The sequence below is a fragment of the Amia ocellicauda genome, chromosome 19, assembly GCF_036373705.1.
Source record: "Amia ocellicauda isolate fAmiCal2 chromosome 19, fAmiCal2.hap1, whole genome shotgun sequence".
Classification (NCBI taxonomy): Eukaryota; Metazoa; Chordata; class Actinopteri; order Amiiformes; family Amiidae; genus Amia; species Amia ocellicauda.
In genome coordinates, this window is record NC_089868.1 from 1,120,814 (window position 1) to 1,146,649 (window position 25,836).

At 39.0% G+C, this 25,836-nt stretch overlaps 2 protein-coding genes across 5 annotated transcripts in view; one reads left to right on the forward strand and one right to left on the reverse strand.

Annotated features, from left to right (window-relative positions):
* fnbp1l (formin binding protein 1-like) overlaps positions 1-18,969 on the reverse strand; it is a 71,342-nt gene extending 52,373 nt beyond the window's left edge. For all 3 annotated transcript variants that reach the window (XM_066692484.1, XM_066692483.1, XM_066692482.1), the window contains exon 1: positions 18,846-18,969. In XM_066692484.1, the coding sequence (XP_066548581.1) occupies positions 18,846-18,869 (24 nt within the window). In that variant the 5' untranslated portion in view covers positions 18,870-18,969. The remainder of the gene's footprint in view (positions 1-18,845) is intronic.
* A 16-nt stretch (positions 18,970-18,985) lies between these two features.
* The window catches only part of LOC136714857 (methylcrotonoyl-CoA carboxylase beta chain, mitochondrial), a 32,958-nt gene continuing 26,107 nt past the window's right edge, over positions 18,986-25,836 (forward strand). Inside the window, exons 1-2 of one of the 2 annotated variants that reach the window (XM_066692481.1) lie at positions 18,986-19,088; positions 19,778-19,920. The gene's annotated coding sequence lies outside the window, so the exon portion shown is untranslated. The remainder of the gene's footprint in view (positions 19,089-19,777; positions 19,921-25,836) is intronic. The other variant, XM_066692480.1, reaches the window with a different exon arrangement.

Genomic DNA, 25,836 nt, shown 5'->3' on the forward strand with positions numbered 1-25,836 from the left:
TCATGCAGGAAGTTAAAAAGGTGTGCAGGTTCCAGTGCTTACAGAAAGTGTTGTGCTGCACAGAGAGCACAGACGATCACAGAGCCAGCAGTGATCTAAATGTGATCTGTGATATTGATCCTAATACAGCTGGGTGATCCACCCCTAATTTTCCCTTCAACAAAAGACAGCGGGCAGTTGAAAACAAGTCATCATTTATGAAAAAACTGAATGTCAGGAGGGTATGCATTTACTTCCCGTTCTGATTTCCCTAATCTGTGACATACAAAATCACCATAGAACGGGATATTACTAGAGCAAGACAGAATCCTTAAGTGCAAATGATTGACGAAAACCTGCAGAAATTCCAGTTAAATGAGTATTACCCGTCACACAACCACAATAACAAAAGTAAATCACAATAAATCGAATCCAAAAAATAGTACACATTCTACCTCTTTTCCAGTTTTTTTTATTGTGTTCACTTAATACACCCGGGTTCACAGAAGTCACTGGTATGAGAGTTGCATTTCGTTGCTATGACAATTGCATGTGAGGATTTGATTTGAGGTACAGCATTCATGTATCTGACAATCTGTCTGAGGCTTACAATAAAAGAACCTTACAAAAATACAATGCAAAAATCGATTGGAAAAAGGAAAGACAGTGAAGATGAGGCCAGCAAAAAAAATACTATATCCACCAAAATGCAAGATCATGCTCGATAATTTCCATGTAATTTCTCTTTTAGACTGGGATTACTTTTTGTGTACCTTCTGTCAGCGCTTCATTGACCACTGTTGAAAGCAGATGCCGTTAGAACACTTGGAATCTTACTTGCAATCTGTATTTCTGTAGAGAAGAAAATTAGCCTAAATACAAAATATAAATGTATGCAGATTTACCAGAGAATGTATGTAAAAAGTTCAGCACAATTTGGAAAAATGTCAGTCTGGGCCTAGACATTTCTTAAACCCTCAGTTGTTGTTCCTGGAATTAAATGGGAACCAATACTGCAGCTTTAGTGAAATTTACATATTCACTTACAAATGACATGCAGACTGTCTTTTGAATTAGATTAGAATATTTCTAGATGTCCTACAATTCAAAAACAGCCTTTTATTAAATCCTACAGTTACCCATGTCAGTTGTAGTCAGTTTCTGTTTAATTTCACCCCTTAGTTGTAAGGTTTTCTAATATTCAAGTAATACTTATGGGAAGGATCAACCATGTAAAATCAAGTTAGTAGTAACAGTCCATTACCATGCCCACTCACTCTGCAGCCAACTTGAAAAGTGATCCATGCAAAAGATGAATGTCATTTCAACCATTCCAAATGTACCATACAAACTTCAGTTCAAGCCATTGCACAGTATAGACACAAATACCAGTGTTAAGAGCATAAGAAAGGTTAAAAATAGCCTCTAGTCCTTTATTTGGTTGATAGTAGAATGATAGTGTCAGCTCCCTACCTGGATAGTGTGTAAAAGACCACTACAAACCTTTGTGTAAAGAAGTTGCCTCCCTGCATTCCTAAACATACCTGCCCTTTATTTCCACTTCTCTGGGGTCTCATTTCAGAGTTGAGGATTAGTTAGTTCTTTGGAGTGACAGATGCCTGTGGTACACCACTAATTACTTCACCATCACTTACCATTAAAACTAAATGTTCTGCACATTAACCAGTTCACAATCTAAGGTCTGTTTTTGAAATGTTATTCACAGTGCCCTTGCTCATTTAAATTGTACAATTAAATGAGAGTTCTGCCCAGAAGAGAATCAAGCACTTTTGTGTTTGCAGAGACACATACCATACCGTTTTAATGCATTGCTCTCAACAACGTAAAACTAACATCCTCAATTAGGCATTTTAAACACACAGGAAAATATATGCTCAGCTTTCAAACTATTTCCTGTTTACACCTGAGTTGACCATGGTGCTGCAACTAATTACATGAGAAACCATAAATGTTGCAGTGTTAGAGATCTGCAGTTTCTCATCCTTTACAAAAACGGGAACAGCAGAGAACATCCCATAGGTACTGACCTGTAATAAACACTGCAAGAGGGCCTGTTTTCTTTGTAATGAATATAGGGCAGCAACAGAAATTAAATCCTTAATTTGTTTTTTGTCTACCATTGTCAACCTAACAAGAATGCATATTTCAACTGAATGCAATTATGGCCCTGTTCACTCAGATGCACAGGAAGTCTGTTGCCCAGATTGCTGCACTTTAATAGAATGAACTACACTATCAAGTTCTTCTACATGTTGGATGAGGGGAAGTAAACTGTACTTTATTCAAATGCTCTAAAAGTTGCAGTCCCACAATAATCAAATACATATTTTATCATATACATTGCTATAGATAAACAATGATGTTTCGATTCAGTTCATTTAAATCCTATAGTATTGTTCAAAAGGGTCCACAATATAATTGGCTTTCTTGCATTCTCCAAAATTCAGACATTTCACACACAGGTACTGATTCAAGTTTGGGCTTTCCAACAAGCTGGAAATTGACTTGCTCAGGAAAGCCAAGTCTGCAACATACCAGACCACTCGTGTATTAAAGTGGTCTAAATCTTTTATGTTCTGAGAAAATCAAAGTAACCAGAAAATGTAACAGGTTTGGTTTTCCGAGTGTTGGAACGAAAAAAATTAGTTATACTACCTTAAAATGGAAGGGCCAGAATACACTTGCAATAAATGTTGGTGTTTTAGCCTGAAGCGTATGCTATTAGATCTTGGACTAGACTAAAACTATAAAACAGTATGGGCTAGTCTATCTCTCCTCCCCTTCTGGGCTATAACACCCCTCTATGGTTTTTCATTATGGTTAGAATATAGTTTGTACAGATGCCAAAACAGGATACGAACTGCACCTCATTCCTTTAACCCTTAGCCTATAGCTCTAGATGCGAAATCCAGCATGTTTACCAAAGGAAATTGCTGCGTCTGTGGCGAACCTTATGCCATATCACTTTCGGAGTAAATAGGAAGTAAGTCCAAATGCACACAATTTCTTCCACCACTGAACCATCTTAGGTTGTATATAAAGGAATGGATTTGTTCCAAGTTCGTATTCTATCATAGTATCCTCACAGTGAGGCGCACATTCTAGCTCTCCCTTCTGCTTGACAATCTCACACACTACAGTAGTGCCTATTCACAGTCCTTCAATTTAGCATTCACCTCTCCAAGCTCCTGGTGAAGTAATCTAATCTGCACATATGCTGGGGGGACGTTTTGTTAAATATTGTTGCGTGTCTAACACTTTCAGGGCTTTCTTCAGTTGGCACTTATTAATGCCACACTTCCACTGTTGAATTTGGACAGGTTAACGGTAACAGATGTGCGAGGCAGACTGATGTTTTGTGCAGGATATCCTGAGAAAGATTAGCACTGTAGAACCGGGGTAGAATCTCCTTCACAGAAACAGGTGGCATATGTGAAAGAAAGCCAGAGTCTGCCTTCTGGAACTTGACTTGCCTTCAGGATGTAGTGGAACACGCATCTAATTCCAGGGCTAAAACGTCTAGTGAACCATACTTGCAGTTTCTACACCAAGAGTCCCAAACACAATGCCTGGAAGGAGAAAGTATCTCTGGCTTTTGTTTCAACCTGGCTTTAAGTGACTTTATTGGTTTGATTGTCTGGTTAACTTCTCTCCAAGCCTATAGGCTGCAAATTAGGTTAGAGTTAGTGTACCTTGATTCAAAATAAACTTCTAAGCCAGGGGAGTCAGACTACAGTCCATGGGGCCACAGTGGCTGCTGGTTTTTGTTCCAACAGGAGCTCTCAGGTATTCAACGAATGTCATTATTGTCTCACGTATTCTAAAATAGAAAATCTTGGTTAAGTTTTACAGCTGATTACATCAAATACAATGATCACTCAAAGTATTGTACTCACAGAGAAATCCCGGAAAAGAAGGGTTAAATCATGCAGTTTAGTCAATCGTTTCATCAGTCCAAATAAGAAGCCAAGAGCTGGGCAGGAAATAAAAGCCAGTTTATAAATTGTGAAACGACCTTCAAATAATGTTATGATTATAATTGATAACATAACTAGATTAAGTCATCAAGCGCTACAGAACAAAAAACATACGATACTGTGCCTGCCCCCAGGAACCGCATTTGAGAACCTCTAGTCCACACAGGGAATGCCATAACTGAGGGAGATGTCTGAAAAACACAAATCCACAGACTGTTGGGTGTCAAGGTTTGGCTTTCCAGCAACACAGCTATTGATCTCTCAGGGATCTCTTCCCACAAGGCTTTTGAGATGGCTGGTAAGATTGTGCAGCCCGTGTAATAAGCTAAGGATTTCCATTGCCAGCAAGTTAAACACTTTAGACCAAACCATCTGGAATTTGGAAAATTAAAAAATGCACCGATTGTCAATCATGTCTTGCAGCTATCGCATACACAAGCCTGCAAAACATGCACCCATTTATTTTCACAGAATTTCACACTGTGGGAAGAACTGCTATGGCTCTTACACAGCACACTGACAGGTGCCCAGTTAGCTACAGCTGGAAATCTACAGGAACCCAAAACACAGAATAGCATAGCCATGACTGGAGGTATAGGCCTACAGGTTATACATCACACTGTGTGCCCAGAGGAGGAGGCCTTTAACAGATATTCTGTACAGGTGTATTTTCTTTTGCACTTAACTTTTCTGTATTGCATTTATCGTGATAACTGTTATGAAGTCAATTACTTTGCAACTTCTAATTGTTACTTTAAATGACCTAGTCTATATAATTGCAAGTGTATTTGGTAAGCATGTCAGTCAAATGATTAAAGGAAAATAAATGTGGTAGTGGGAAGGTCTAACTATTGCGTGGTTTAACTTATTGACAGATTATCAAATAACGTACAGTGGTGCAGGAAGGATGTGGTAATATGAAGTGTGGGCATTACAACGGGGTCCATGAAAATACACAATGAAGCCTTGTGTTCCACTAGGCGACCAAAGCGGACAATTGACAATCAAAACCCGGCAACACAGCACCCTTCAGTTGCGATCGATGAAATTTTGCTATATCCTCACAAACACTCACAGCAGCCTTGATAATTTATGCAACAAAGACACTCAAATTTAAAAGGAAAACTTCCTGCATTCTTCATTGGTGCATCAAAATACCAGCTTAAAGGAAGGTTTAGCCATCACAGGCACTACAAACTGCAGGCTCTAGTATATTAGCTTCTGTACTGTAATGAACCAGATGTACGAGGCCTTTGAGTGAATTTGCACAGACGGACACGTGGAGTTAAAAAGGATACGCACAGATGCTTTACTGCCTCTAAAACAATTCGTACCGGGGCTTGCAGAACTGGATCAAAGCTCTGTGCAGTAGGAGTGTTATTCCGATCCCTGAGGAAATTACATTCCTTTGGCAAAAATGAACCCTGACGGATACAGAAAACCAGCCCTGCAGTACTTCTTGAGGTAAACAGTATGTATGATGGGAGTCGTGACTCAGAGATTATACTCGTCACACAAGGTTTGCCTGCTTTGAAGTCACTGTATCAGCTGCTTTATTACTCACAACGCTCATTTCCTCGATTGCTCAGTAATGTAATCCATCCAATTAACTAAAAACCAACATGGAAAACTAAAGGAAACTTATTACATCTTGTATATCCCATTTCGATTTGTCACCATGTGAAGAGAGGCCAAACTGAATATGACTAACACTGAGCGCATGTATTGCAAACATTTGGTCCCCCCCACCCCTATATCCCCACTGGCCCGTGCATTTGCTATTAATTATAAAGTCACCACACTGTCCAGCACAAGAATGGGCTTCCTTCCTGACATCCCGTTTCAATCCATTTTAGATCCTTACAGAGCAGAAAGGATATAAGCAACAGGACTTTGTGATGACACCACAAGTTATTCCATGTGCAACCTACACAGGGGAAAAACGAATCTGGAAAGTATAAGAATTCAATGTCAGCCCTTAATTCAATGATATCTATACCCCCATCACATTTTAATTATTTGTATTTTATTCTACCCGTCTGCATTGTCAGCTGCTCCTGTATCTTGTGGTGGTTTAGTCTTGCTGTATAGATCTGTGTGTAATAAAAACAAAATTTTGGGTATCCTCCTTCCTTGTCAAATCTCCTAAAACGAATCTTGCTATAATTGAATAAAAGGAAACATTGATAAACTGCAGAGATCAGTTCCACCCTCCTGCAAAGAAATGGTGCAGGTAAAATCTATATTTGAAGCTATCAAGAAAATGAATGGTATAAAGTATGTAGTATGTAAAAAAAATGTATATAAAAACATGTATAGAATAAATGCTTCCTTTCATTTCGAAGATTAAATCGTTACAGTTCTAAAGCTGCAGCATGTGTTGAAGTTTGTTTGGCCTTTGAAAAAGCATACTTTGTAACCCCCTTCTTTTCATTCAAGACAAAATACAGGCACAAGTGCACAATCAACAAAGTTCAATAAGGGGTCTGATCTTGAGGATAGTCACGCTGCAAACAGTAATTTGTATCTTATCTTCATCAATATCTCCTGCCTCCACTACAAAGCTGGCGAGATTACAGAACAGCCCGACTGGCTAAAAGGATCTCGACCAGTTTTCTCCTCCATCTTGTAGGTTAAATTCAAAACAAACAGATAAAAAGACAAGCATGTCTGAGTGCCCTGAGCATGGGATGATACAGCACACATTAAAAGCTTTATGCATTTTTTTTTTCCTGGACTTCAGGCTTAACCACAAATGGTCTGTAATTACAACATGGAAACATGGGAGAGAGAGAGGAACACTTAGGCTGCTTTTTATTGCTGACAATCCAGTGTACAGCAAAAGGGAACTGACTGTAATAATAAAGTCCTCCCCATAATTGGCATCTTGTCAATGGTTAGGCATCAGTGTATAGATGCATCTCATAAATATAGATATAACCTAGATCTGTGTGTGTGTGTGTGTGTGTGTGTGTTTACAAGGGGGAGGTTTAAAGAGCAATAACTGTAACATCATTATTATTATTCATAATAATAAAAACAACTTCCAGGTGGTACATCAATCCAGATCCACGAAACAGTCTTGGCACCAATCGTCGAATGACCACAGTACTCAGGAGGTGAGAAAACATACTTTTCCAAATGTCATTCAGCTCTCTTTCTGTGCCATTTCAGCTCCTGCAGCCAGAACAAAAAGCAAAAGGAGATTTAAACACACCTGAGAAAAAGCCACGAAATGTAAAGACTCCCATTGAACAGTTTATCCAGTATAACATTAGGCAAAAGACCGTCTGACTCAAGAAAAGGTCAATGAAAACACATTGTTTTGAAAATGCAACACAGTTCAGTGAAGCTTTGGTAAAATGAGCACGTAGTTTGGGGACTTTGATCACACCAACCTCCAAAGCAGTGTTTGGGACCATATTCCACTTGAGACTCAAATATCAATGTTTATGCAACTATGACTGACATTTTTTTTTCACTTTGGAAATTCACCATTTCAGTAACACTCACAGGCCTGTTATAGCACTGTCTCATTCCCAGGGGGTTCCCCAATATAAGTGCATTAGTTCCGCTTGGGGTAGCTTAGAAAACAAGAAGTCTGAACTATATGCACTGATTACAGAGCACCAGAAATGCAAGAGCACGTCATATATATGGTAAGGTCAATACTGTAGGTCATATGACATGTACAGTATTGACCTTACCATAGTGAAGGACAGAAATTACACTTTAAAGGGAATGACAAAGACAAAATCATTAATTTCTATCTCGTTAATAAGGAAACAACATGAATTTGCCTTCGGTCACCCTTTAACTTTAATTTGTGTGTAAGGTTTTTTTTTTTTATAAGAAATGTCAAATTTAGATCAGAATGACAACATGACCAATTCTTATTTTAATTTGACAATATTAATGCATTTTGCTGAACTATTTTGCTTAGCTTAATGCACTAATCTTGCTGCATTAATTTCGGTTTGCATGGCTTGCAGTAGAAAGAGACTGCTTTTTACTAAATGTATCGAACATTTTAAATTTCAAAATGTTTATTACAATTTGACAAACTAATAATTTCTGTGTTCCATCAACAATTTTGACATTTTTATCATTTTGATTACATCTAAATTAGAGCCGCAAAAAATAAATCGAATAAATGCGGCATCTTTAAAGCATTGCCCACACAATACTTACAATTAAATTGATCTTGTCCAGTCTTTTTGTTCCAATTATTGGCATTTATTTAACTGTTCAATAACACAGCCCTTCTGTGTGTCAGATCTCCAAAAAGGACATGTACTTTCACCCCTTTTTATCATAAATGAATCCTAGAAGCCAAAGTTAACCATACTTGCACCATCTTCTTAGCAAGATAGCACACAAATCCACAATATCAGAGCCGACTCAACATACACCGACCTTGTGACTGTATCAGTAATGTTTGTACAGCCAGCTTTCAGCAGGTACCATAAAGTAAAGTATTCTTTCAGTGTGTCAACATGTGGGCACCTCTCACAGGCCTAATGACTCCATTCAACAAATGTTTCAGCAGTTTCTGGGAAGATTTTGAAGATCAAATGCCCTTGTGTATCAATGAAAACAGAAGGGGGAGTAAATGGTTAAAATTGTTTTATTTTAACCAGTATGATCTCCCTTGAGGATAAATAAACATTTGTGAATGGCTTCATGGATTTTACTTGAATGTTTGACTTTAAAAGTGCAAGAAACTAAATATTAACTTCTTAGCAGTGTAATAATTAACTCAACAGCTGTAATACAGTACCATATCAATGCAGAGCTACACCAAGTGGATCGGCTAACTGCACAGAAGAGTCTTTAGTTAATGGGGAAATCCATTCAAATTTCCCTGCAAGGTACAACCGTCAAGAGCTAAACGTGGTTGTAGAAGTTATATAAATGCATTAATAAATATAAACAAACCAATCACATTTTCAAAAGAAGATCATCACATTACATAAAGCATGCCTGCAGTTCTGCACAACATTTAAAATATACTATTGCAGGAAACCGTAGATTGCGTCTCAAGGCCAATATGTTAGTATGCAGGTCACCGTAAAACTGCCTGAAAGACTGCTCATTTCCAAATGCGACCTTTTCTCACCGGCCCACATTCCTCCTGCCAAACAGGAAAACACCACATGCAGTGCCAATTAATATGAGCACACGAGACAAAAAGGGGAAAAGCAACAAGGCACTGTAGGTTTTCACGACAGGACTCAAAACAGAGTACGACGAGGTAGCGAGGGAACTATAGAAATCAGCTGTCACTTCAACAAAAGGAGAGAGAGATAGAGAGAAAAAAGTTCAGTATGCTTGTATAATTTTTGTAAACAGGCCCCAACTATTAGTCAAGCTGTAAGAGGCCCACGTCCAGAGATAGGGGGGAAATCTCTGAACAATGCACTCAGTTACCCTTCCAACACAACCCGCCAGCTCCCAGAGAGCCTCTGCTGTACTTGAATGCATTTTCCATGCTTAGAGAACAATGGATAACTAACACCCTAGCTTACATTTCTCATTAAAGGCACTCTATGGCTAACCAGTAAAAAGACCACTGACAGCGTCGGATCCAACATCTCGAGCCTACACTACAGGCTGGCTGTCATCAATCTTCTATTAAAGCTACCACTCCTGCAGATCGACACGTTTTAGTTTTTTTATGGTCATAAACTGATTTATGCTTTTTCTTTAGATCATTTTAATCATATAAAATGCATTTCAATATTATGATTATAAAATGGAAACCGGTCAAGAGGTGGTAAAGAGAAAATTCAGGTTAAAAATACATACAAAATTAACAGGATAATTTTTTTTTTTTAAAGCATTATAATTAAAGACATCGTTGAAAAAGTGAAAATGTTAAAAATTACAATGGGTCGGACTGCTTAAAGAACAGATCAGAGATGGACAAAGGAAGCAATGAAATGGCTCCCATGAGATTAAAAAATACCTAGAAGAACATATAAAAGATGGGAAGATTAAATAAACTTTGCAGACATTGCATAGAAAAGGGAAGCTATAAATTGATGCAAGTGGAAACATCTTGGGGTGGCCTTTATCCAGCAGTGGATCAATTTTGGTGGACAGATTACATAGATGCTCATCATCATCATCAGTGATAAAACAAATCGGAGCAAGCACACATAAGCAATAAAATGATTACACAGGGCTCCACACATCTTCGGTGCTGATTTTCTTGTTACTGAATTCTTTACATTATTATTAGAATGCTATCTGGGACTACATCCCAGGGCTGCGAGTGAGAATATACTGTGAGAATATAAGTGCTGCAGAAAACCATCAATCTTGAAGCAATTTAATGACTGGTTTTCAAGTCACTCCCCACCCTTAACAAGGAACACAGTAGTATTAGTAATACACTGGAATAACATCCATATTAACATTCTTACCAAATGAGAACATTGGCAATGCGTGTGCTGATAGCTGGGGACATTACAGAACAGTGCTAACAGGAAAAGCACAGCATCTGTAATTTTTATTTAATAGGAACAGCAGGCAGGTTGCCCAATGGTATAAATGAACAGGGATAAAATATGAACTGCGTCTGAACTTCGCTCCCTGCAGGTTGTAGGGATTTGTAAAATAAAGGCAATGCTTCAAGCTACATATAGAGTGTCAGTATCTCACAATGTGTAGCACAGTACACTTCAACCATATAGCAACTTTATCCAGGCGACTGTGAACAGCAATATTTTTAATGCAACAAGTTCTGCCAAAATGGATCTACAATTACCCAGATCCACTCAGTCTATTGTCACAGCAGCAAAAGGGCCATCAAGTCAGTAATCGTGATTTAAGCACAGTTACAGTTATATAAACTATTTCAATATCCCCCATAGGTTTACATTACTTTTTTCAAGTTTAATATTTTTTGTTGGGCATATTTATGCAGGTTTGTAACAACTGAACAATACCTTCCCCCACCCTTACTCAAAACCAGATGTGTAATAAGCACAAGATAAGTGGAATAATAAAATGTTCTATAAATACATTTATGACTGTTTTTCTCCTGTTAGAGTAAGCTGAAATGCCTGACAGTTTAAAATAAGATTTTGCTGGTGGTTAAATATGGTTACATATTTAATATACTCAGACCAGAATTGTGTTTGTAATTATACACTATAGCAAATCATCGATATCTTAAAATCTTAAAATGTTATTATTGTCCATCATTAAGATACAATAGACACTTCAGTAACCCAAAATGGAACCCTGTTCATCACAGAAAGTGTGATATAAACTATTTAATAGCATTGTTTTAAATAATTATACAGCGTCCTACCACGTTAGAATGGAGAGTGGAATGTGAAACCTAAAACACCAAGCATAAAATAAACCAGACAAAGACACAAGTGCCATCTGTTAGCTTGGCCTTTATGCATCTTGGAAGCCTGGCTTTTATATCATGTCATTAGATGAAAAGAGGGATATTTCAAAGTTTGGGGTTACTACTTTTAATATGGCAGGGAAGGCGTTGTATTATCAATAAATATATAAATACATGTATACATACAGTGCTTAGAAGTTAAAGTGTAATTCCTTGGTCACAAATCCTGATAATCCCACAAGAGAAAATATCCACACCCTAAATTCACTCGGCTAAACCCACTACGGAGCATATGGCTTCACATCTGTCACAGATCCAATGGGAGCACTATTGTTTGAGCTGCAATTGACCAAAGCAACACCCAAAAGCTACTAGAGAAACCACAAATTAGCATTAGCAGTTCCTTTTATTTTTTATTTTTATTAAACATACTTCTCTTCTGGTTACACAACATTAGTCATGTGGTACCATTATGACTGGCACCATTGAAGCCCTGCAAAGATGACAACAGCTCCAGACTAGCAGAGTGAGATTAGTAGTAATCTTAGCTTTCCTCACCTTCCGTAACACCAGGTAGCCCCAGATTAGTGCTAATCAGAGTCTGTGGAGCCAGACAGAAGTCCAGACTAACACAGGCAAAAATCTACGTGCAGAAAAACCTCAATCAGGGGACTGAAACATATTCCCTTCATTTACCTAAACCCTGGTGGCTTCTCATCACCACTGTCTCTCTTATCAGTTGCTGGCCAATGGTACATTAACAAATATAATGATAGAATGAAGGATGAAAAAGAACCCTCACTCAAATAGGTTTAAAACAGTCTAACTAAGGAAGATTTGTTTTTTGTTTTAAATCGATTGTAAAAAACAAAGTGACTACACTTTTTGTAATGAAGCCACCACTTAATTAATCCCAAATAAATAAAACAGCGTCTCCACAAGAGAACATTCCAAAGACATGACTTTGGGTCTGAAGACTTTGCAAATTAAATGGATGCCGACAGGGAGATAGCTCTATAAATATAAATGAATAAACATGCATTTATTTTGATGAGAAAATCCGCTCTAAAGGCAAGAGACTATCTGATAGTTTGCATTTGCCTTCACTGAGCTCAAGGAGAGCACCCAGTCTGTTTCAGCCATGTGTGATAGCCTCTCAACCTCTGGGCTGCCGAGTGACAACACAGACTCCTATAGATAGCTGGAGCAGTTATCTTCTCCCTGCAGGCGCCTACTGCCTCTCATCAGAGCAACTTTTTATTTTCAAGGCAACAGCTGGAGTTAAATTGGAAACGTCCGTCCAAGCACACAAACAAGCAGAGAAATGGGGGGGGGGGGGGGGCTACATTATTTTAAAGTAAAGGTCCGATACATTTATCCAGGTTAGAAGAGAAGGAATTAGGAGTTTGCCATGTAAATGATCCCTCTGGATGCTGGGAGCTCTCTCTATGTGGCACCTCTTTTCCAGACGTCTCGAGTGAGTCACGCGTGGCAGTTTGTATGTTAAGGGAGCCGGTGCAGTGGTGCCACTCCTAAAGACAAGCCACGTTTGCCCGTCGTGCTATGAAGCAACATTTTTTCCTGGGTGTTCCTGAGCTGCATTTGCACATTAGTCATTTCCAAGAAAGCAGAAACCCACACTATCATTATACAATGTCTATTAAGTTGTGCCTTTTTTAGATGCTACAGTTCAGCACTCTTTGCATGGCTTTGTGCTAAGGTTCAGAGGTGGTCTTATACCACTCAAACACTAGGGGCTAGGACCAAATCAAAACATTGACCTACCCATCCATTAACATCTATATACCTGTATCCTATTACAGATTCATTTGCGGTCAGAAGACATTTTCTATTACTTATAAATCAAAACACAATAAGGTAAAACTTAATTATATGTGAATTGTGAATAGGTAATAATGTTCATGATTTAATTAACTGGATAAAAACACACAGATACTTAACCATCATGTGCTATAGTACCTTACCCAGGAAACTTACTAAGCATACAGCGAAACACAAGTAAGTTACTAGAAGTATGAAAACCATTTAATTTAATGTATTTTTCAGCAGATAGATAGTGGCATGGCTCCAACTTGATAAAATCATTATTGTGGAAATGGATACAGTTAACCTGTGTAGTTTAAATGGTAATGGTAAAGAGAATGTTTATACATGGAGGACATGCCGACTGGTAAAACCGGTTTTGGAAAAGCAGGTTAAGCAGTCTTATGTTAAAATAACAAAAAAAATCTCAGCTTCTCACTGTAATTATAATTGTCCCTTGGCTTCCCCTTACAAGTAATAACCTGTCAATGTCATACAAATAAAAAAAGTCAATCTTCAAAGACACGAAAACACAGAATTTAAGCAAGTCAGTGCCTAAATCCAAGGATGTCGTCTAGAAAACACAGTCATGTTTAACTTCTGGATATATACTTGTCTTGGATTATGGGAATGTTATGTATCCAAATACATAAACAATTTGCAATATGGAACCCCAGCTTCATTAATTGGATATGGTTTATAATTTATGTGGGTTGTGATTACGGAACATACAACTGTGATTTGTATGCAGCATGTAGTTGCAGTGATTAATGCAGAACAGGCACAAACCATCACATATAACAGATCTATGTTAAGGGAGTTTGGGAAGAAAGATTGTTTTATTTTTTAGCACTGTATGACAGAAACATTTTACCAGAACAAAAAAAACTTAAACAAAAGCCCTTGATTAATGTCATTGTTAGAACACAGATGCTGTTGTAGATTGACTGTGTGAGAGAAGTGTAATTGTTGGGATTGTCTCTTATGTATTGCCAGCTGCTCCCCCGAGACCCCCATGCAAAAAAGATGTTCTACCTCAAGGGGTTAATCCTGGAGAGTCAAATGTTCAAATATAAATACAACATTTAAAAATGTGGTGAAATGTATAAAGACAGCACATCATTTAAATAGACTTTTTGCTGTTTTTTTTTTTTTGTGTGCAATACACTTCCTTTTCTGAGATCTGTGCTCCAAATCACACACCACCTCCCCTTTGTTGCAGGCGATTTGCAAGACTCCAGCCTCGTTTCCCATTGCCGGTTTGTTTTCCCTGGAGTTCCCGGCCTGAAAACGGTTTGATCTGGTAGTCAAAGAGTCCACCCAAGAAGGCTGACGATCTTCACGTTTCTCTCAGTTAAAAATAGCCCTTTCTTAGCAGCTTGCTCACTCGGTTTCCTCTTCACACACCCTAACCCCCAGCTCCTCAATGTCCAGGATTGTTCTACGAGTAAACAATCAACACTCTGGGCATGCTCAACACTTCAGCCCTGCAATCACAATCACATGCGCTTCCTAACCAAGAAAAGATACCTAGACTGAGCCAACCTGTATGTTGACAACCTGTGGAATTTCTAGTCATGTTCATGAAAAGGTGGGACTACAAACTATGAGGCACTACTGCCCCCCCAGGCCTTCTCCTGGACAACCCCGCAATCTGATTAGTTTTGTAGGTCACACCACATCCCCAATTTTTAGAGACATGATATGCATGTTCAGCCAGTAGTGTAACTTATGGCAACAAAAAAATGTATCCCAAACTTATTTCCGCATTACTGAATTCACCAAAACAACTGCTTTACTGATGACAATTTAATACAATTTTGGTGTCCATGGTCTCATAGTCACCATGTATCAACTTAAAAGCAGGGTTGAGGTCAATTCCAGTTGCTCCATTCCAATTCCATTTGAAGTTCATATTTAATTCAATTCCAATTCCAGTGCAGCCTATGATGTCAATAGCAAAAAGAAATGCAACTGGAATTTGGAATGAGTCTAAAAAAGGGAATTGGAATTGAAAAAGTAGAATTGAGCACAACACTGCTTACAAGCTATTTAGTCAGCCCAGTATCTAGGTGCTCATAGATTCTGGAAGGATGCAAACAACTGACATTCTGGCAACACAACCAAGTAAACAGTCACCAGTTTGCCCATTTAGCCACAAAATGTCTTGAATGTTGAATTCGAAAAGTATGTTTCTTAGATGCAATGGACAGTATTTATGAAAACAAAATGTTAATGGATCCATAATAATAAAATACAAATATCTGTTATACCATCTGTTCCTGTATTTCAATTGAACTGTTCCTTGGGTTTAGAAATAAATATGAGTTAGTATTTTAATGTAATGTAATTACAATCAAAATGTCGTGTACATAATTGTATTTCACTATAACTGCAAAGAAAAACAAAACTGTAATTGTATTTTTAACTACCATTATTACAGTAAGTAATCAGGGGGGATTGTAATTGTAACCTGATCACAAGATACTCCACCAGAATTTACTATAGGTGGTTGACAGACTAAAGCAGCAAGAAGACAGAAATACCATTAGCATATTATATTCGCATTGTTCATTGTCAATTGCTGTAGAGGATTACTCTTTCACTCTATGTAGATTTCAGCTGCTCCACTGTTTCTGGTTGGGCTGCCTTCCACAATCACTTTTAAATTAGTTTAACAATTTGAAACAAATTCATTGCAAACCAAAGATGTACATTATGGTTTAACCTGCTGCGAAGATTATGGGGCAGATGTGGTTTGATTTCTGTTTGTCACAATTCTAGCTTTTATTACTCATGAGAACTACAGCTTTAACAGTGATTTTTTTTTTTTCTGAAACCTTGAAATGCAGTTTTTAATGTTGTTTCTATATGATTTTGACTAGATGAGCCCCATTCAATGCTTTAACATTTCCAAACTCTGCTCATTTGGAACCTACATTCACACTTGTCTAGTCAGGCTGCCCTAATGTTAGACACTGAATAAGCAAGGATGAGTAAATAGAAAAAAATGGCCATTTTGCAGACATTGTAATAAAGATTTAAAGCAATATAAATCAATGTTTCAACCAAACTCTACTGTGCAGATAATGTGATTGTCAGATTCAAAATGTGGATTGGGTCAAAGATGATCTAAGAGATGCGTCTGTAATCATTAGGTAATCACCACTTTGAAATTTGGCAAGGTGTGCAATGCAACAATATTCCATGGACCACGGGACCTTAAAACCAGGCAGAATGTGCTACCTACTCATTTAAGTTTCGGTCTATAAATAACCATGATGTAATAGACCCAAATTATAGAGAGTATGCATCTACTGAGCTGCAAAGACAAGCACACAGACTTCTGACTTTAATGTGAATATACCAAGCTTCAATCAAGAATGTGGATGTGGCATTGTAAACAGAATACAACATACAAGATCCAATAGGCAATGCTCGCTTCAATATGCTGTCAGAGTGGGGAGATTTACGCCCGCACCCAGACGATTGGCAGGATAATCCTGCAGATTTTAGAGTAATAGCCTGATAGCATTAATCCCCTGCATCCACAGAAAAGTCTCAAGGCCTCTGCAGTTGATTAGCCAGGCTCTTGCAATTGAGCAAGGAGAAACAAACAGGCAGAATGTCATTCCCATTGGATAATTAGAAAGACTGTCAAAAGACTGCCTTATTAATGTTTGCCCAATTATTATTTTTCATTAATACTACTGCAGCTAATGTCTGAATCATACTGCACTCTTCAAGAAGGACTGGAAGAATACTCCCATGTCAATATTTCTAAACATGCACTGACTCAGACAGACAATGGAGAGTAATGACAGGTAAGACTGAGGTAATTAGTCAGCACTTCTTTGCTAGAAACATGCTTTGCACTGTAGTTCACGATGAAGTTAAATGAGAAAGGGAGTAACAATAGATACTACCTACAAAAACCAGAAAGTTCTCATTTCTGTCCATTTCTAAATCTGGTCAACAGGACGGCAGGTCCCGTATGTGACAAAGACAACACTTTATAGCAAGGGGTTTCTATCTATGGTTTACAAAATTGAATAAATTAAATGAACCTGTTCTGGGAACACCAACAGATCACATTAAAAGCAGAAAACCTTTGATTCTGTTGTAAGTAAAGGGACGACAGGATTTACTACTAGTGTCACTTTTAATGTCATTTGACTGGACAGGCTTCTGTCAGTAATGGTGGGTTCGTGGATTTGATACGGGGGAGACATGTGTAGCATGTATGATATAGAGTGGCAGCTTTCAAATACAATTTGAAATGAGAGAGAAATGTTTAGTTCTCGGTGGCTGGATATGCTTGTATCCCATCATGTATATCTGCATGTGTGACGGTGTGTGAGGGCGAGAGAGATGCATTATTTTATAATACTACCCACGAATACAATGAAAGCTTCTCATGGTGACCGATGCAAGTTGTCAAGCCTCCAGAAGGGTTTAGCAATTAAAACGGTGCCTACAGGGCTTTCCACACACCAACCCATCTGCATTGGCAGAGTGACTGTCAACCGAAGGAGGAGACCCCCCCATGCTGTATCCATTACACTGCTGATTGTTGCTCATTGCCATGCCGGCGCTGTAATCCTAGACGACATTGTCCAAACCTCCCCCCAAATCCATCTTTCTGCAACAACTTCATCGTACAGCCTCAATATTATCGCTTTACAACGTCTCATTATATCGGATGTGCTATAAAAACCTTCGGCAGGTGTAACACAATGACATATTGAGTCAGTTGTGTGGGCAACACCCCTGTGATCAGAATACATTTGATCTTGTTTCTCCCTGGCTGTTCAGACCAGTCACAAAATCGGGGGGGAAGCAACATTCACACACTAAAATGTTTCCACGACACGAAGGGATTTTTAAAAATAACAAAACGATGGCCCAAGAAAATCATCGGTGCACGGAAAACTACAATGCTCATTAGCACATTTTCCAGTGCCAAATGCACGGGCTGTCAACAGCTCCCTAACAATGTAATTGGCGGGATATGGCAAAGAAAAAGAGGTAGGAGGAAAAAAAAATCAAAAACTCCACCGATGTTTCTTCCATTGTATTTCCCGCAGTTCCTCGGTGTTGGTGAACTGCGCTCCCCTACTCCAGTGTGCATTGTTTGATCACCCTTGCGCAATCGACTCACCTACTGGTATCGCTACAACCCAGCAACAACAAAAAACACACCGACAAAGCAACCAGCCACACCACTTTACGACGTGGACCCGATTACAATACGTTGATTCCCATCTTAGTGCATGCATTTGATTTTATTTCAGGAAATATGCTTCTTTTCTTGAAAGAAAGCTTTAAGCCCCCACCCCTTTCTGTATTAAACTGGGTGTGAATGGCCTCAGACGGCGTATGATTGTGAACAAAAAGAAACTCAAAAATCCATGTCAGATCTCCATTACAGACTGTAATCCTTTATGTTCAACAAAAGCCCCCCCTTCCAATACCCTTCCGTGCAGGGAAGGGACAAAACATTTCAACCAGGCGATCGTGGTCGACCGTGGGTAAGGTAAAGGTGCTCCTCGGTGGCTGTGTATTGTCACGATTCCATTCTAGAACGCGCGACGAGAACCTTGGGCTGTTCCAGTGGAGTGGCATTTCTTTCCACACCAAACTGATCAAAGAAAAGAGAAAAAGTGACTTGCACTCACCCAAAGCTCCGTTCCCCAACTCATTGCACCTCTTCTGACAAAACTCCCCGACTGTCCGTAATCGTTCCCCCAGCCGAAACTCCCAAGCTTACGATCCCGGTGTCTGTGTGCCACTAACCCTCTTTCCTGTCTCAGCGCTGTTGCTCTGCTCCAGCTCACTGGAGCTGTCTGGCTGGCTCGCCGCTCGCAGAGGAAGTTGGGATCTTGGAGGACACAGAGAAACGGGAGGTTCAGGTTTTCCGAGTGAGTCAATCGCATTACAATTAAGGAATTCGGCTCTTTCTCTGCTGTATGTATTTTGTGAGGAAACATTCTCGCCTAAGTTGTATTTTAATACCAAATGTCGAATGTAATACGAGACTACACTTAGGAATAGTTATACCTTTTGATTGTCTGTATCTTTGTCAAGAGAAGATGTATACTAAGGTTCTCTATTATGTAAAATAAAAGTGACGATGCCTAAACTTAAAAATGTACAGAAGATTAACATAAGTTAATAGATGATCAAGTGTGCCTAGAAAATGTATGTTTTATAGTTATTTTTAATGGTGTTTATATATATATATATATATATATATATATATATATATATATATATATATATTAATTGGCATGTGTTTGTTTTGATATATTTATGTAGATCAACTGTTTGGATAAAAAAAAAAACTTTGACATCCACATAAATTGCACAGAATTGAACCCTGTTGAATGTTTACTTATTAGTAGTTTATCAAATTGCAACTGGGCATAGGTGTATGTTTAGTGTGGGAAGCACCCAATAATGTATGCCCATCTCCACATGCATAGGGGACATACTTACTTTACTTATCCTCTTCGCTTCAAGAGGCGCATAAGGTCGAAACACGAAACCTCCATGTTTTTCTGTCTTTCTGTCTTTCGCCTTTACTTCGGCTTCACCCCATCTGCTTCAGCATCTGCTTGAGCTCGGTGCCAGGTGTTTTATGGGGGCAGCCTCTAGGTCTTTTGCCTTGTGGTGTCCAGCGAAGTGCAGTCCTAGGGAGACGTGTCCCCACCAATTCTGAAATGAAACCTTCACAACTGCAGCTGGGTACAGGTTTGTTAGTTGAAATTCACTGGTAGGTCATAGTCTAAGCCTATGTACAGTATGTTTAAATGGTCTAGAAGAACATGCTGGCCAAGCATGTGATTATAATGGGTTGATCTGCTACTGAAAACCAAATGAGCAAGAAAGTCCAAATGGTACTTCTCATTTGTAGCCATTGTAATGTTCTTATGTTCTTTGGGACACTTTCACATAGATGGACTCATCATAACCAATGTCCACTCAGTGTGATTTCTGTGTCCACTGACCACAGTTGTGATGCCCGTCTCTTTTCAGTTGTGTGTTTCACAGGCAACATGGCTTGGTGCACCATCTCCTTTAACATATACTGCCATCTCCATTTAAGAGCATTGGTATTGACAAGCAGATTTAATTGTGTGGGGAATTGTGTTGTGTTGGGAAAATGTTATACTTCCTTTACAGACCATCAACTTTGACTGTCAAGAGGGAGACTGCTATACATGATATTGCCAAAAGAAATGGGAAAATCTTCCCTCTGCTTGTAAAGGATTATGACTAAAGTCATATTCTAGTTGTTTTTTTGTGTAGATCACCATACATGGCTGTGCATATTGCATTATTAATTGAATTATATGTACCAAGCTTGAAGTGTAACATAGTACTTCAAGGTGTTCCCCAGTTCTGGCTCTGGGGCACCCACTGTATGATGTCTCTTGTGGATTGACTGAAAGCAAAGAGAAAATAGTCCTTTAAGACAACTGTTCAATTAACCCTTTCAGTGGTGAGTTCTAAAACAGCTGACTGTGCCCACAGGAGTGAGGGTTATTTTTTCTGCCTCTTTGCATACTGCTTCTATTACTACCATACCATACGGTAGTAATCATCATAATCAGCCAAAACATCTTTCCAAAGCATCTTGCAGTGTCTAAATGGGGCTTCATTATCCACTGCTGGTGTAGAGTTACATACTACAAATATTAATATTACATCTGGAATTTGGAGTCACTTTCTTATAGTTTTGCACAGTGAGTCAGGGACAGAGTGAGGGCTTGAATCAGGAATCTTCTGAAGCACTCAGCCACCTTGCCTCCTCAGTGAAGTCTACTAGAGGCCATGCTGGCTAGAGTCTATGTCAGTTGACGTAGCAGGATAAGTGGTTGATAATGAAAAGGAAATCACAGATGACTGGACTAGAATTGTTTTTGTTTTGTTTTTTACTTGCAGTATATTTTACCTTTCTGAAATGCTGTATACACTTTACAAACTAATATATTGCCACTGACTATCCTCATACATCATTACTGATTTGTCGTTGTATCCAAATCACTGCAAGTACTGGACAGCTATATGAAATAATAAGGAGTGAATAATACAAAAAAGTAAGATAATCAAAAGCATCAAGATATACAAGTCAGCTGTGATAAGGTATAAATTGATCTCCTCTGTGGACTCTTTCCTGATCACCAGTGAAGCTCTAAATTACTCACTGTCTGAGAATGGGACTTCACTGCAGTTATCACAAAAAACAAATCCTATGTTATGTGTTAAGCCATTACAGCCAAGGGTGGGCCTACACTCTATGGATTAACTTGCGAGAAACTGTAATCTGTTGTCCCAATACTTCTTGTATTTTGTAATGGTTTGGAAGTGGTGTAATGGAAAATTCCTCGATTGGATCAGCGCCACACACACTCAAGACCACTGTCTGAGTAATTCGAAGAATAGTAAATGGGTGTCACTGAAAAAAGTAACAATGTGCCAGATATCTTTATGGAGATGCCATGAGCATTTTTGACATACAGTGCCTTGCGAAAGTATTCACCCCCCTTGGCGTTTTTCCTATTTTGTTGCATTGCATTACAAATTCTGAAAAATAAAAAACGTGAAAGTGGTGTGTGCATATGTATTCACCCCCTTTGCTATGAAGCCCCTAAATAAGATCTGGTGCAACCAATTACCTTCATAATTAGTTAAATAAAATCCACCTGTGTGCAATCTGAGTGTCACATGATCTAAGTATATATACACCTGTTCTGAAAGGCCCCAGAGTCTGCAACACCACCAAGCAAGCGCCACAATGAAGACCAAGGAGCTCTCCAAACAGGTCAGGGACAAAGTTATGGAGAAGTACAGATCAGGGTTGGGTTATAAAGAATATCCGAAACTTTGAACATCCTACGTAGCACTATAAAATCCATTATTAAAAAATTGAAAGAATTTGGCACCACGATAAACCTGCCAAGAGAGGGCTGCCCACCAAAACTCACGGATCAGGCAAGGAGGGCATTAATCAGAGAAGCAACAAAGAGACCAAAGATAACCCTGAAGGAGCTGCAAAGCTCCACAACGGAGACTGGAGTATCTGTCCATAGGTCCACTTTATGCCGTACACTCCACAGAGCTAAAAAAAAGCCATTGCTTAAAGAAAAAAATAAGCAAACACATTTGCTGTTCGCCAAAAGGCATGTGGGAGACTCCCAAAACATATGGAAGAAGGTACTCTGGTCAGATGAGACTAAAATTGAGCATTTTGGCCATCAAGGAAAACACTGGGAACACCATCCCCACAGTGAAGCATGGTTCACAGTTTTTTTTTACAGAGGTTAAGTAATTGTTTTAAATGGATGAATGTTATACTTCATGAGTCAAAGAAAGGATTTATATATATACAGGATAGTGTGTGTTTTGGTGTGGTTAGGGGTTGGAATTACATATCCTCCGATCAATTTTGGATAAATATGTTACAAGTTATAGTTATAAATACAGTGAAACAAGTCAGTCAAATTCTCCTAAAAAAATTAATAAAACTAAGTGTGGTTAGTGTACATTAAGAAAATGGAAATTCATACTCAAAAACATATACACACTCAGTGTATATACACTCACCTAAAGGATTATTAGGAACACCATACTAATACTGTGTTTGACCCCCTTTTGCCTTCAGAACTGCCTTAATTCTACGTGGCATTGATTCAACAAGGTGCTGAAAGCATTCTTTAGAAATGTTGGCCCATATTGATAGGATAGCATCTTGCAGTTGATGGAGATTTGTGGGATGCACATCCAGGGCACGAAGCTCCCGTTCCACCACATCCCAAAGATGCTCTATTGGGTCGAGATCTGGTGACTGTGGGGGCCAGTTTAGTACAGTGAACTCATTGTCATGTTCAAGAAACCAATTTGAAATGATTCGACCTTTGTGACATGGTGCATTATCCTGCTGGAAGTAGCCATCAGAGGATGGGTACATGGTGGTCATAAAGGGATGGACATGGTCAGAAACAATGCTCAGGTAGGCCGTGGCATTTAAACGATGCCCAATTGGCACTAAGGGGCCTAAAGTGTGCCAAGAAAACATCCCCCACACCATTACACCACCACCACCAGCCTGCACAGTGGTAACAAGGCATGATGGATCCATGTTCTCATTCTGTTTACGCCAAATTCTGACTCTACCATCTGAATGTCTCAACAGAAATCGAGACTCATCAGACCAGGCAACATTTTTCCAGTCTTCAACTGTCCAATTTTGGTGAGCTTGTGCAAATTGTAGCCTCTTTTTCCTATTTGTAGTGGAGATGAGTGGTACCCGGTGGGGTCTTCTGCTGTTGTAGCCCATCCGCCTCAAGGTTGTACGTGTTGTGGCTTCACAAATGCTTTGCTGCATACCTCGGTTGTAACGAGTGGTTATTTCAGTCAAAGTTGCTCTTCCATCAGCTTGAATCAGTCGGCCCATTCTCCTCTGACCTCTAGCATCAACAAGGCATTTTCGCCCACAGGACTGCCGCATACTGGATGTTTTTCCCTTTTCACACCATTCTTTGTAAACCCTAGAAATGGTTGTGCGTGAAAATCCCAGTAACTGTGAAATACTCAGACCGGCCTGTCTGGCACCAACAACCATGCCACGCTCAAAATTGCTTAAATCACCTTTCTTTCCCATTCAGACATTTAGTTTGGAGTTCAGGAGATTGTCTTGACCAGGACCACACCCCTAAATGCATTGAAGCAACTGCCATGTGATTGGTTGGTTAGATAATTGCATTAATGAGAAATTGAACAGGTGTTCCTAATAATCCTTTAGGTGAGTGTATATTCCAAGGAAAATCAAGCCTTGTTTGCCTGACTGGTTCACTGAGCACTTTGTGTTACACATATGTTCCCCTGTGATCAACTGTCTCAACATATGAAAAACAGAACAGGCGTAATTTTTGTTTTGGTATCACTCTTAGTCATATTCTTTCTTAATTAAAAAAAGGCTTTCTGATTGTCAATGGATTGGATTTTTTTTGACTGGTTCCTTTATCTAGTGTGAATCAGTCTAAATCTGCAACCTGATGTTGTAACATACAGACAGGTGACAAATTAAAGGAAAAACAAACATTAAGTGTCTCAGTGTTGGACAACACGAGCCACCAGAACAGCTTCAATGTGCCTTGGCACAGATTCTACAAGTCTCTGGACTCTACTGGAGGGATGGAACACCATTCTTCCAAAAGATATTCCCTCATTTGATGTTTTGATGCTGGTGGTGGAGAGCACTCTCTAACATGTCGATCCACAATCTCTCATAGGTGTTCATTTGGGTTGAGATTTGGTGACTGTGAAGGCCATAGCATATGATTCACATCATTTTCATACTCATAATCAAACCATTCAGTGAGCCCTTGTGCCCTGTGGATGGGGGCATTGTCATCCTGGAAGAGACACTCCCATCAGGATCAGAATGTTTCACCATAGGATAAAAGTGATCACTCAGAATAACTTTGTAATGATTTGCAGTGACCCTTCCCTCTAAGGGGACAAGTGGACCCAAACCATGCCAGGAAAATGCCCCCCACAGCATAACAGAGCCTCCGGACGGTAGGGGTCCAGCAGTCAGGCCTGTGCCGTTCTCTTGGTGTCGCCACCAAGAACACTAGCCAGTTGAGTTTTTGTGACTGAAGCTCCTGCTATTGGGTCTCCAATAATGACCCCTCTTTCAAAGTCACTTAGATCCTTTCCTCTTGCCATCTTGATCCAAAATCTGTGAGCACTAGTATGATGCATCGATCAAATACTTTTCTCTTCAGGGAAATGGGTAGATTTCTTTTCAATAGCATGCCGCTTCTTCCAAATGTACTCCAACCCATTTTGCTGTCCAAGGTAGACATACATTTTGACTTCTTTAAGAAGATTTTAAGAAAACTTTGTTCTTTGTTCTTACTCAAATTCATTTTGAGTACAGTTTTCTTTCTTGTTCTTGAATTTGAAGTTGCAGGTCTTCAAGTGTTTTTGCAAATATGACACTGTGATTAGCAAAACGTAAGTTTATCAAATAAGTTCCTTCATTCTTTTTTCTTCCTAGTCCAAAGTCTTTAACATTTCTTCAAGAGTTGCAGTTCCAGATTTGAGGTAATGAAAATGTGCAAATTTAACTATACCAAAAGACAGAAAATGTGGAAGCATATTTACTTTTAATCAAACCCCTGCACAGTTTTTTTTTTACAAAGATATGTCTGTTTTATTATTGTATTATGTTATTAACAGATGCCTTTATGTAACAACTTACATAGAGCATTGTACATTAGTATTTTGTAAAACTATGTATGCACATTGTTTCAAGGGTAGGAACATCTCTGTCATACATGTAGCACTATTTACAGTGCAATTGATTTAGAACATAAGGTAATGATAATGTACATATTAACTGATATACTTTTTTACCCAATACAAATATAGATCAAGGTCTGTGATCTTGAGGCCCAGCTGGTTGATCTGCACTGTATTAGTATAGAAGAATTAGTCAATCAGCCCATGAGAGAGATGGTGTGCACGCCAAAACCTAGGATAGTTGAGACTTTAGAACAGGAAAGTGTAGAGAACTGCTGGGTTACAGTAGGTCGTAACCGCAGAAAAGGGCAAGCACAACCCTTAGAGACATCCCAAGAGCTAGAAATGCCCAAC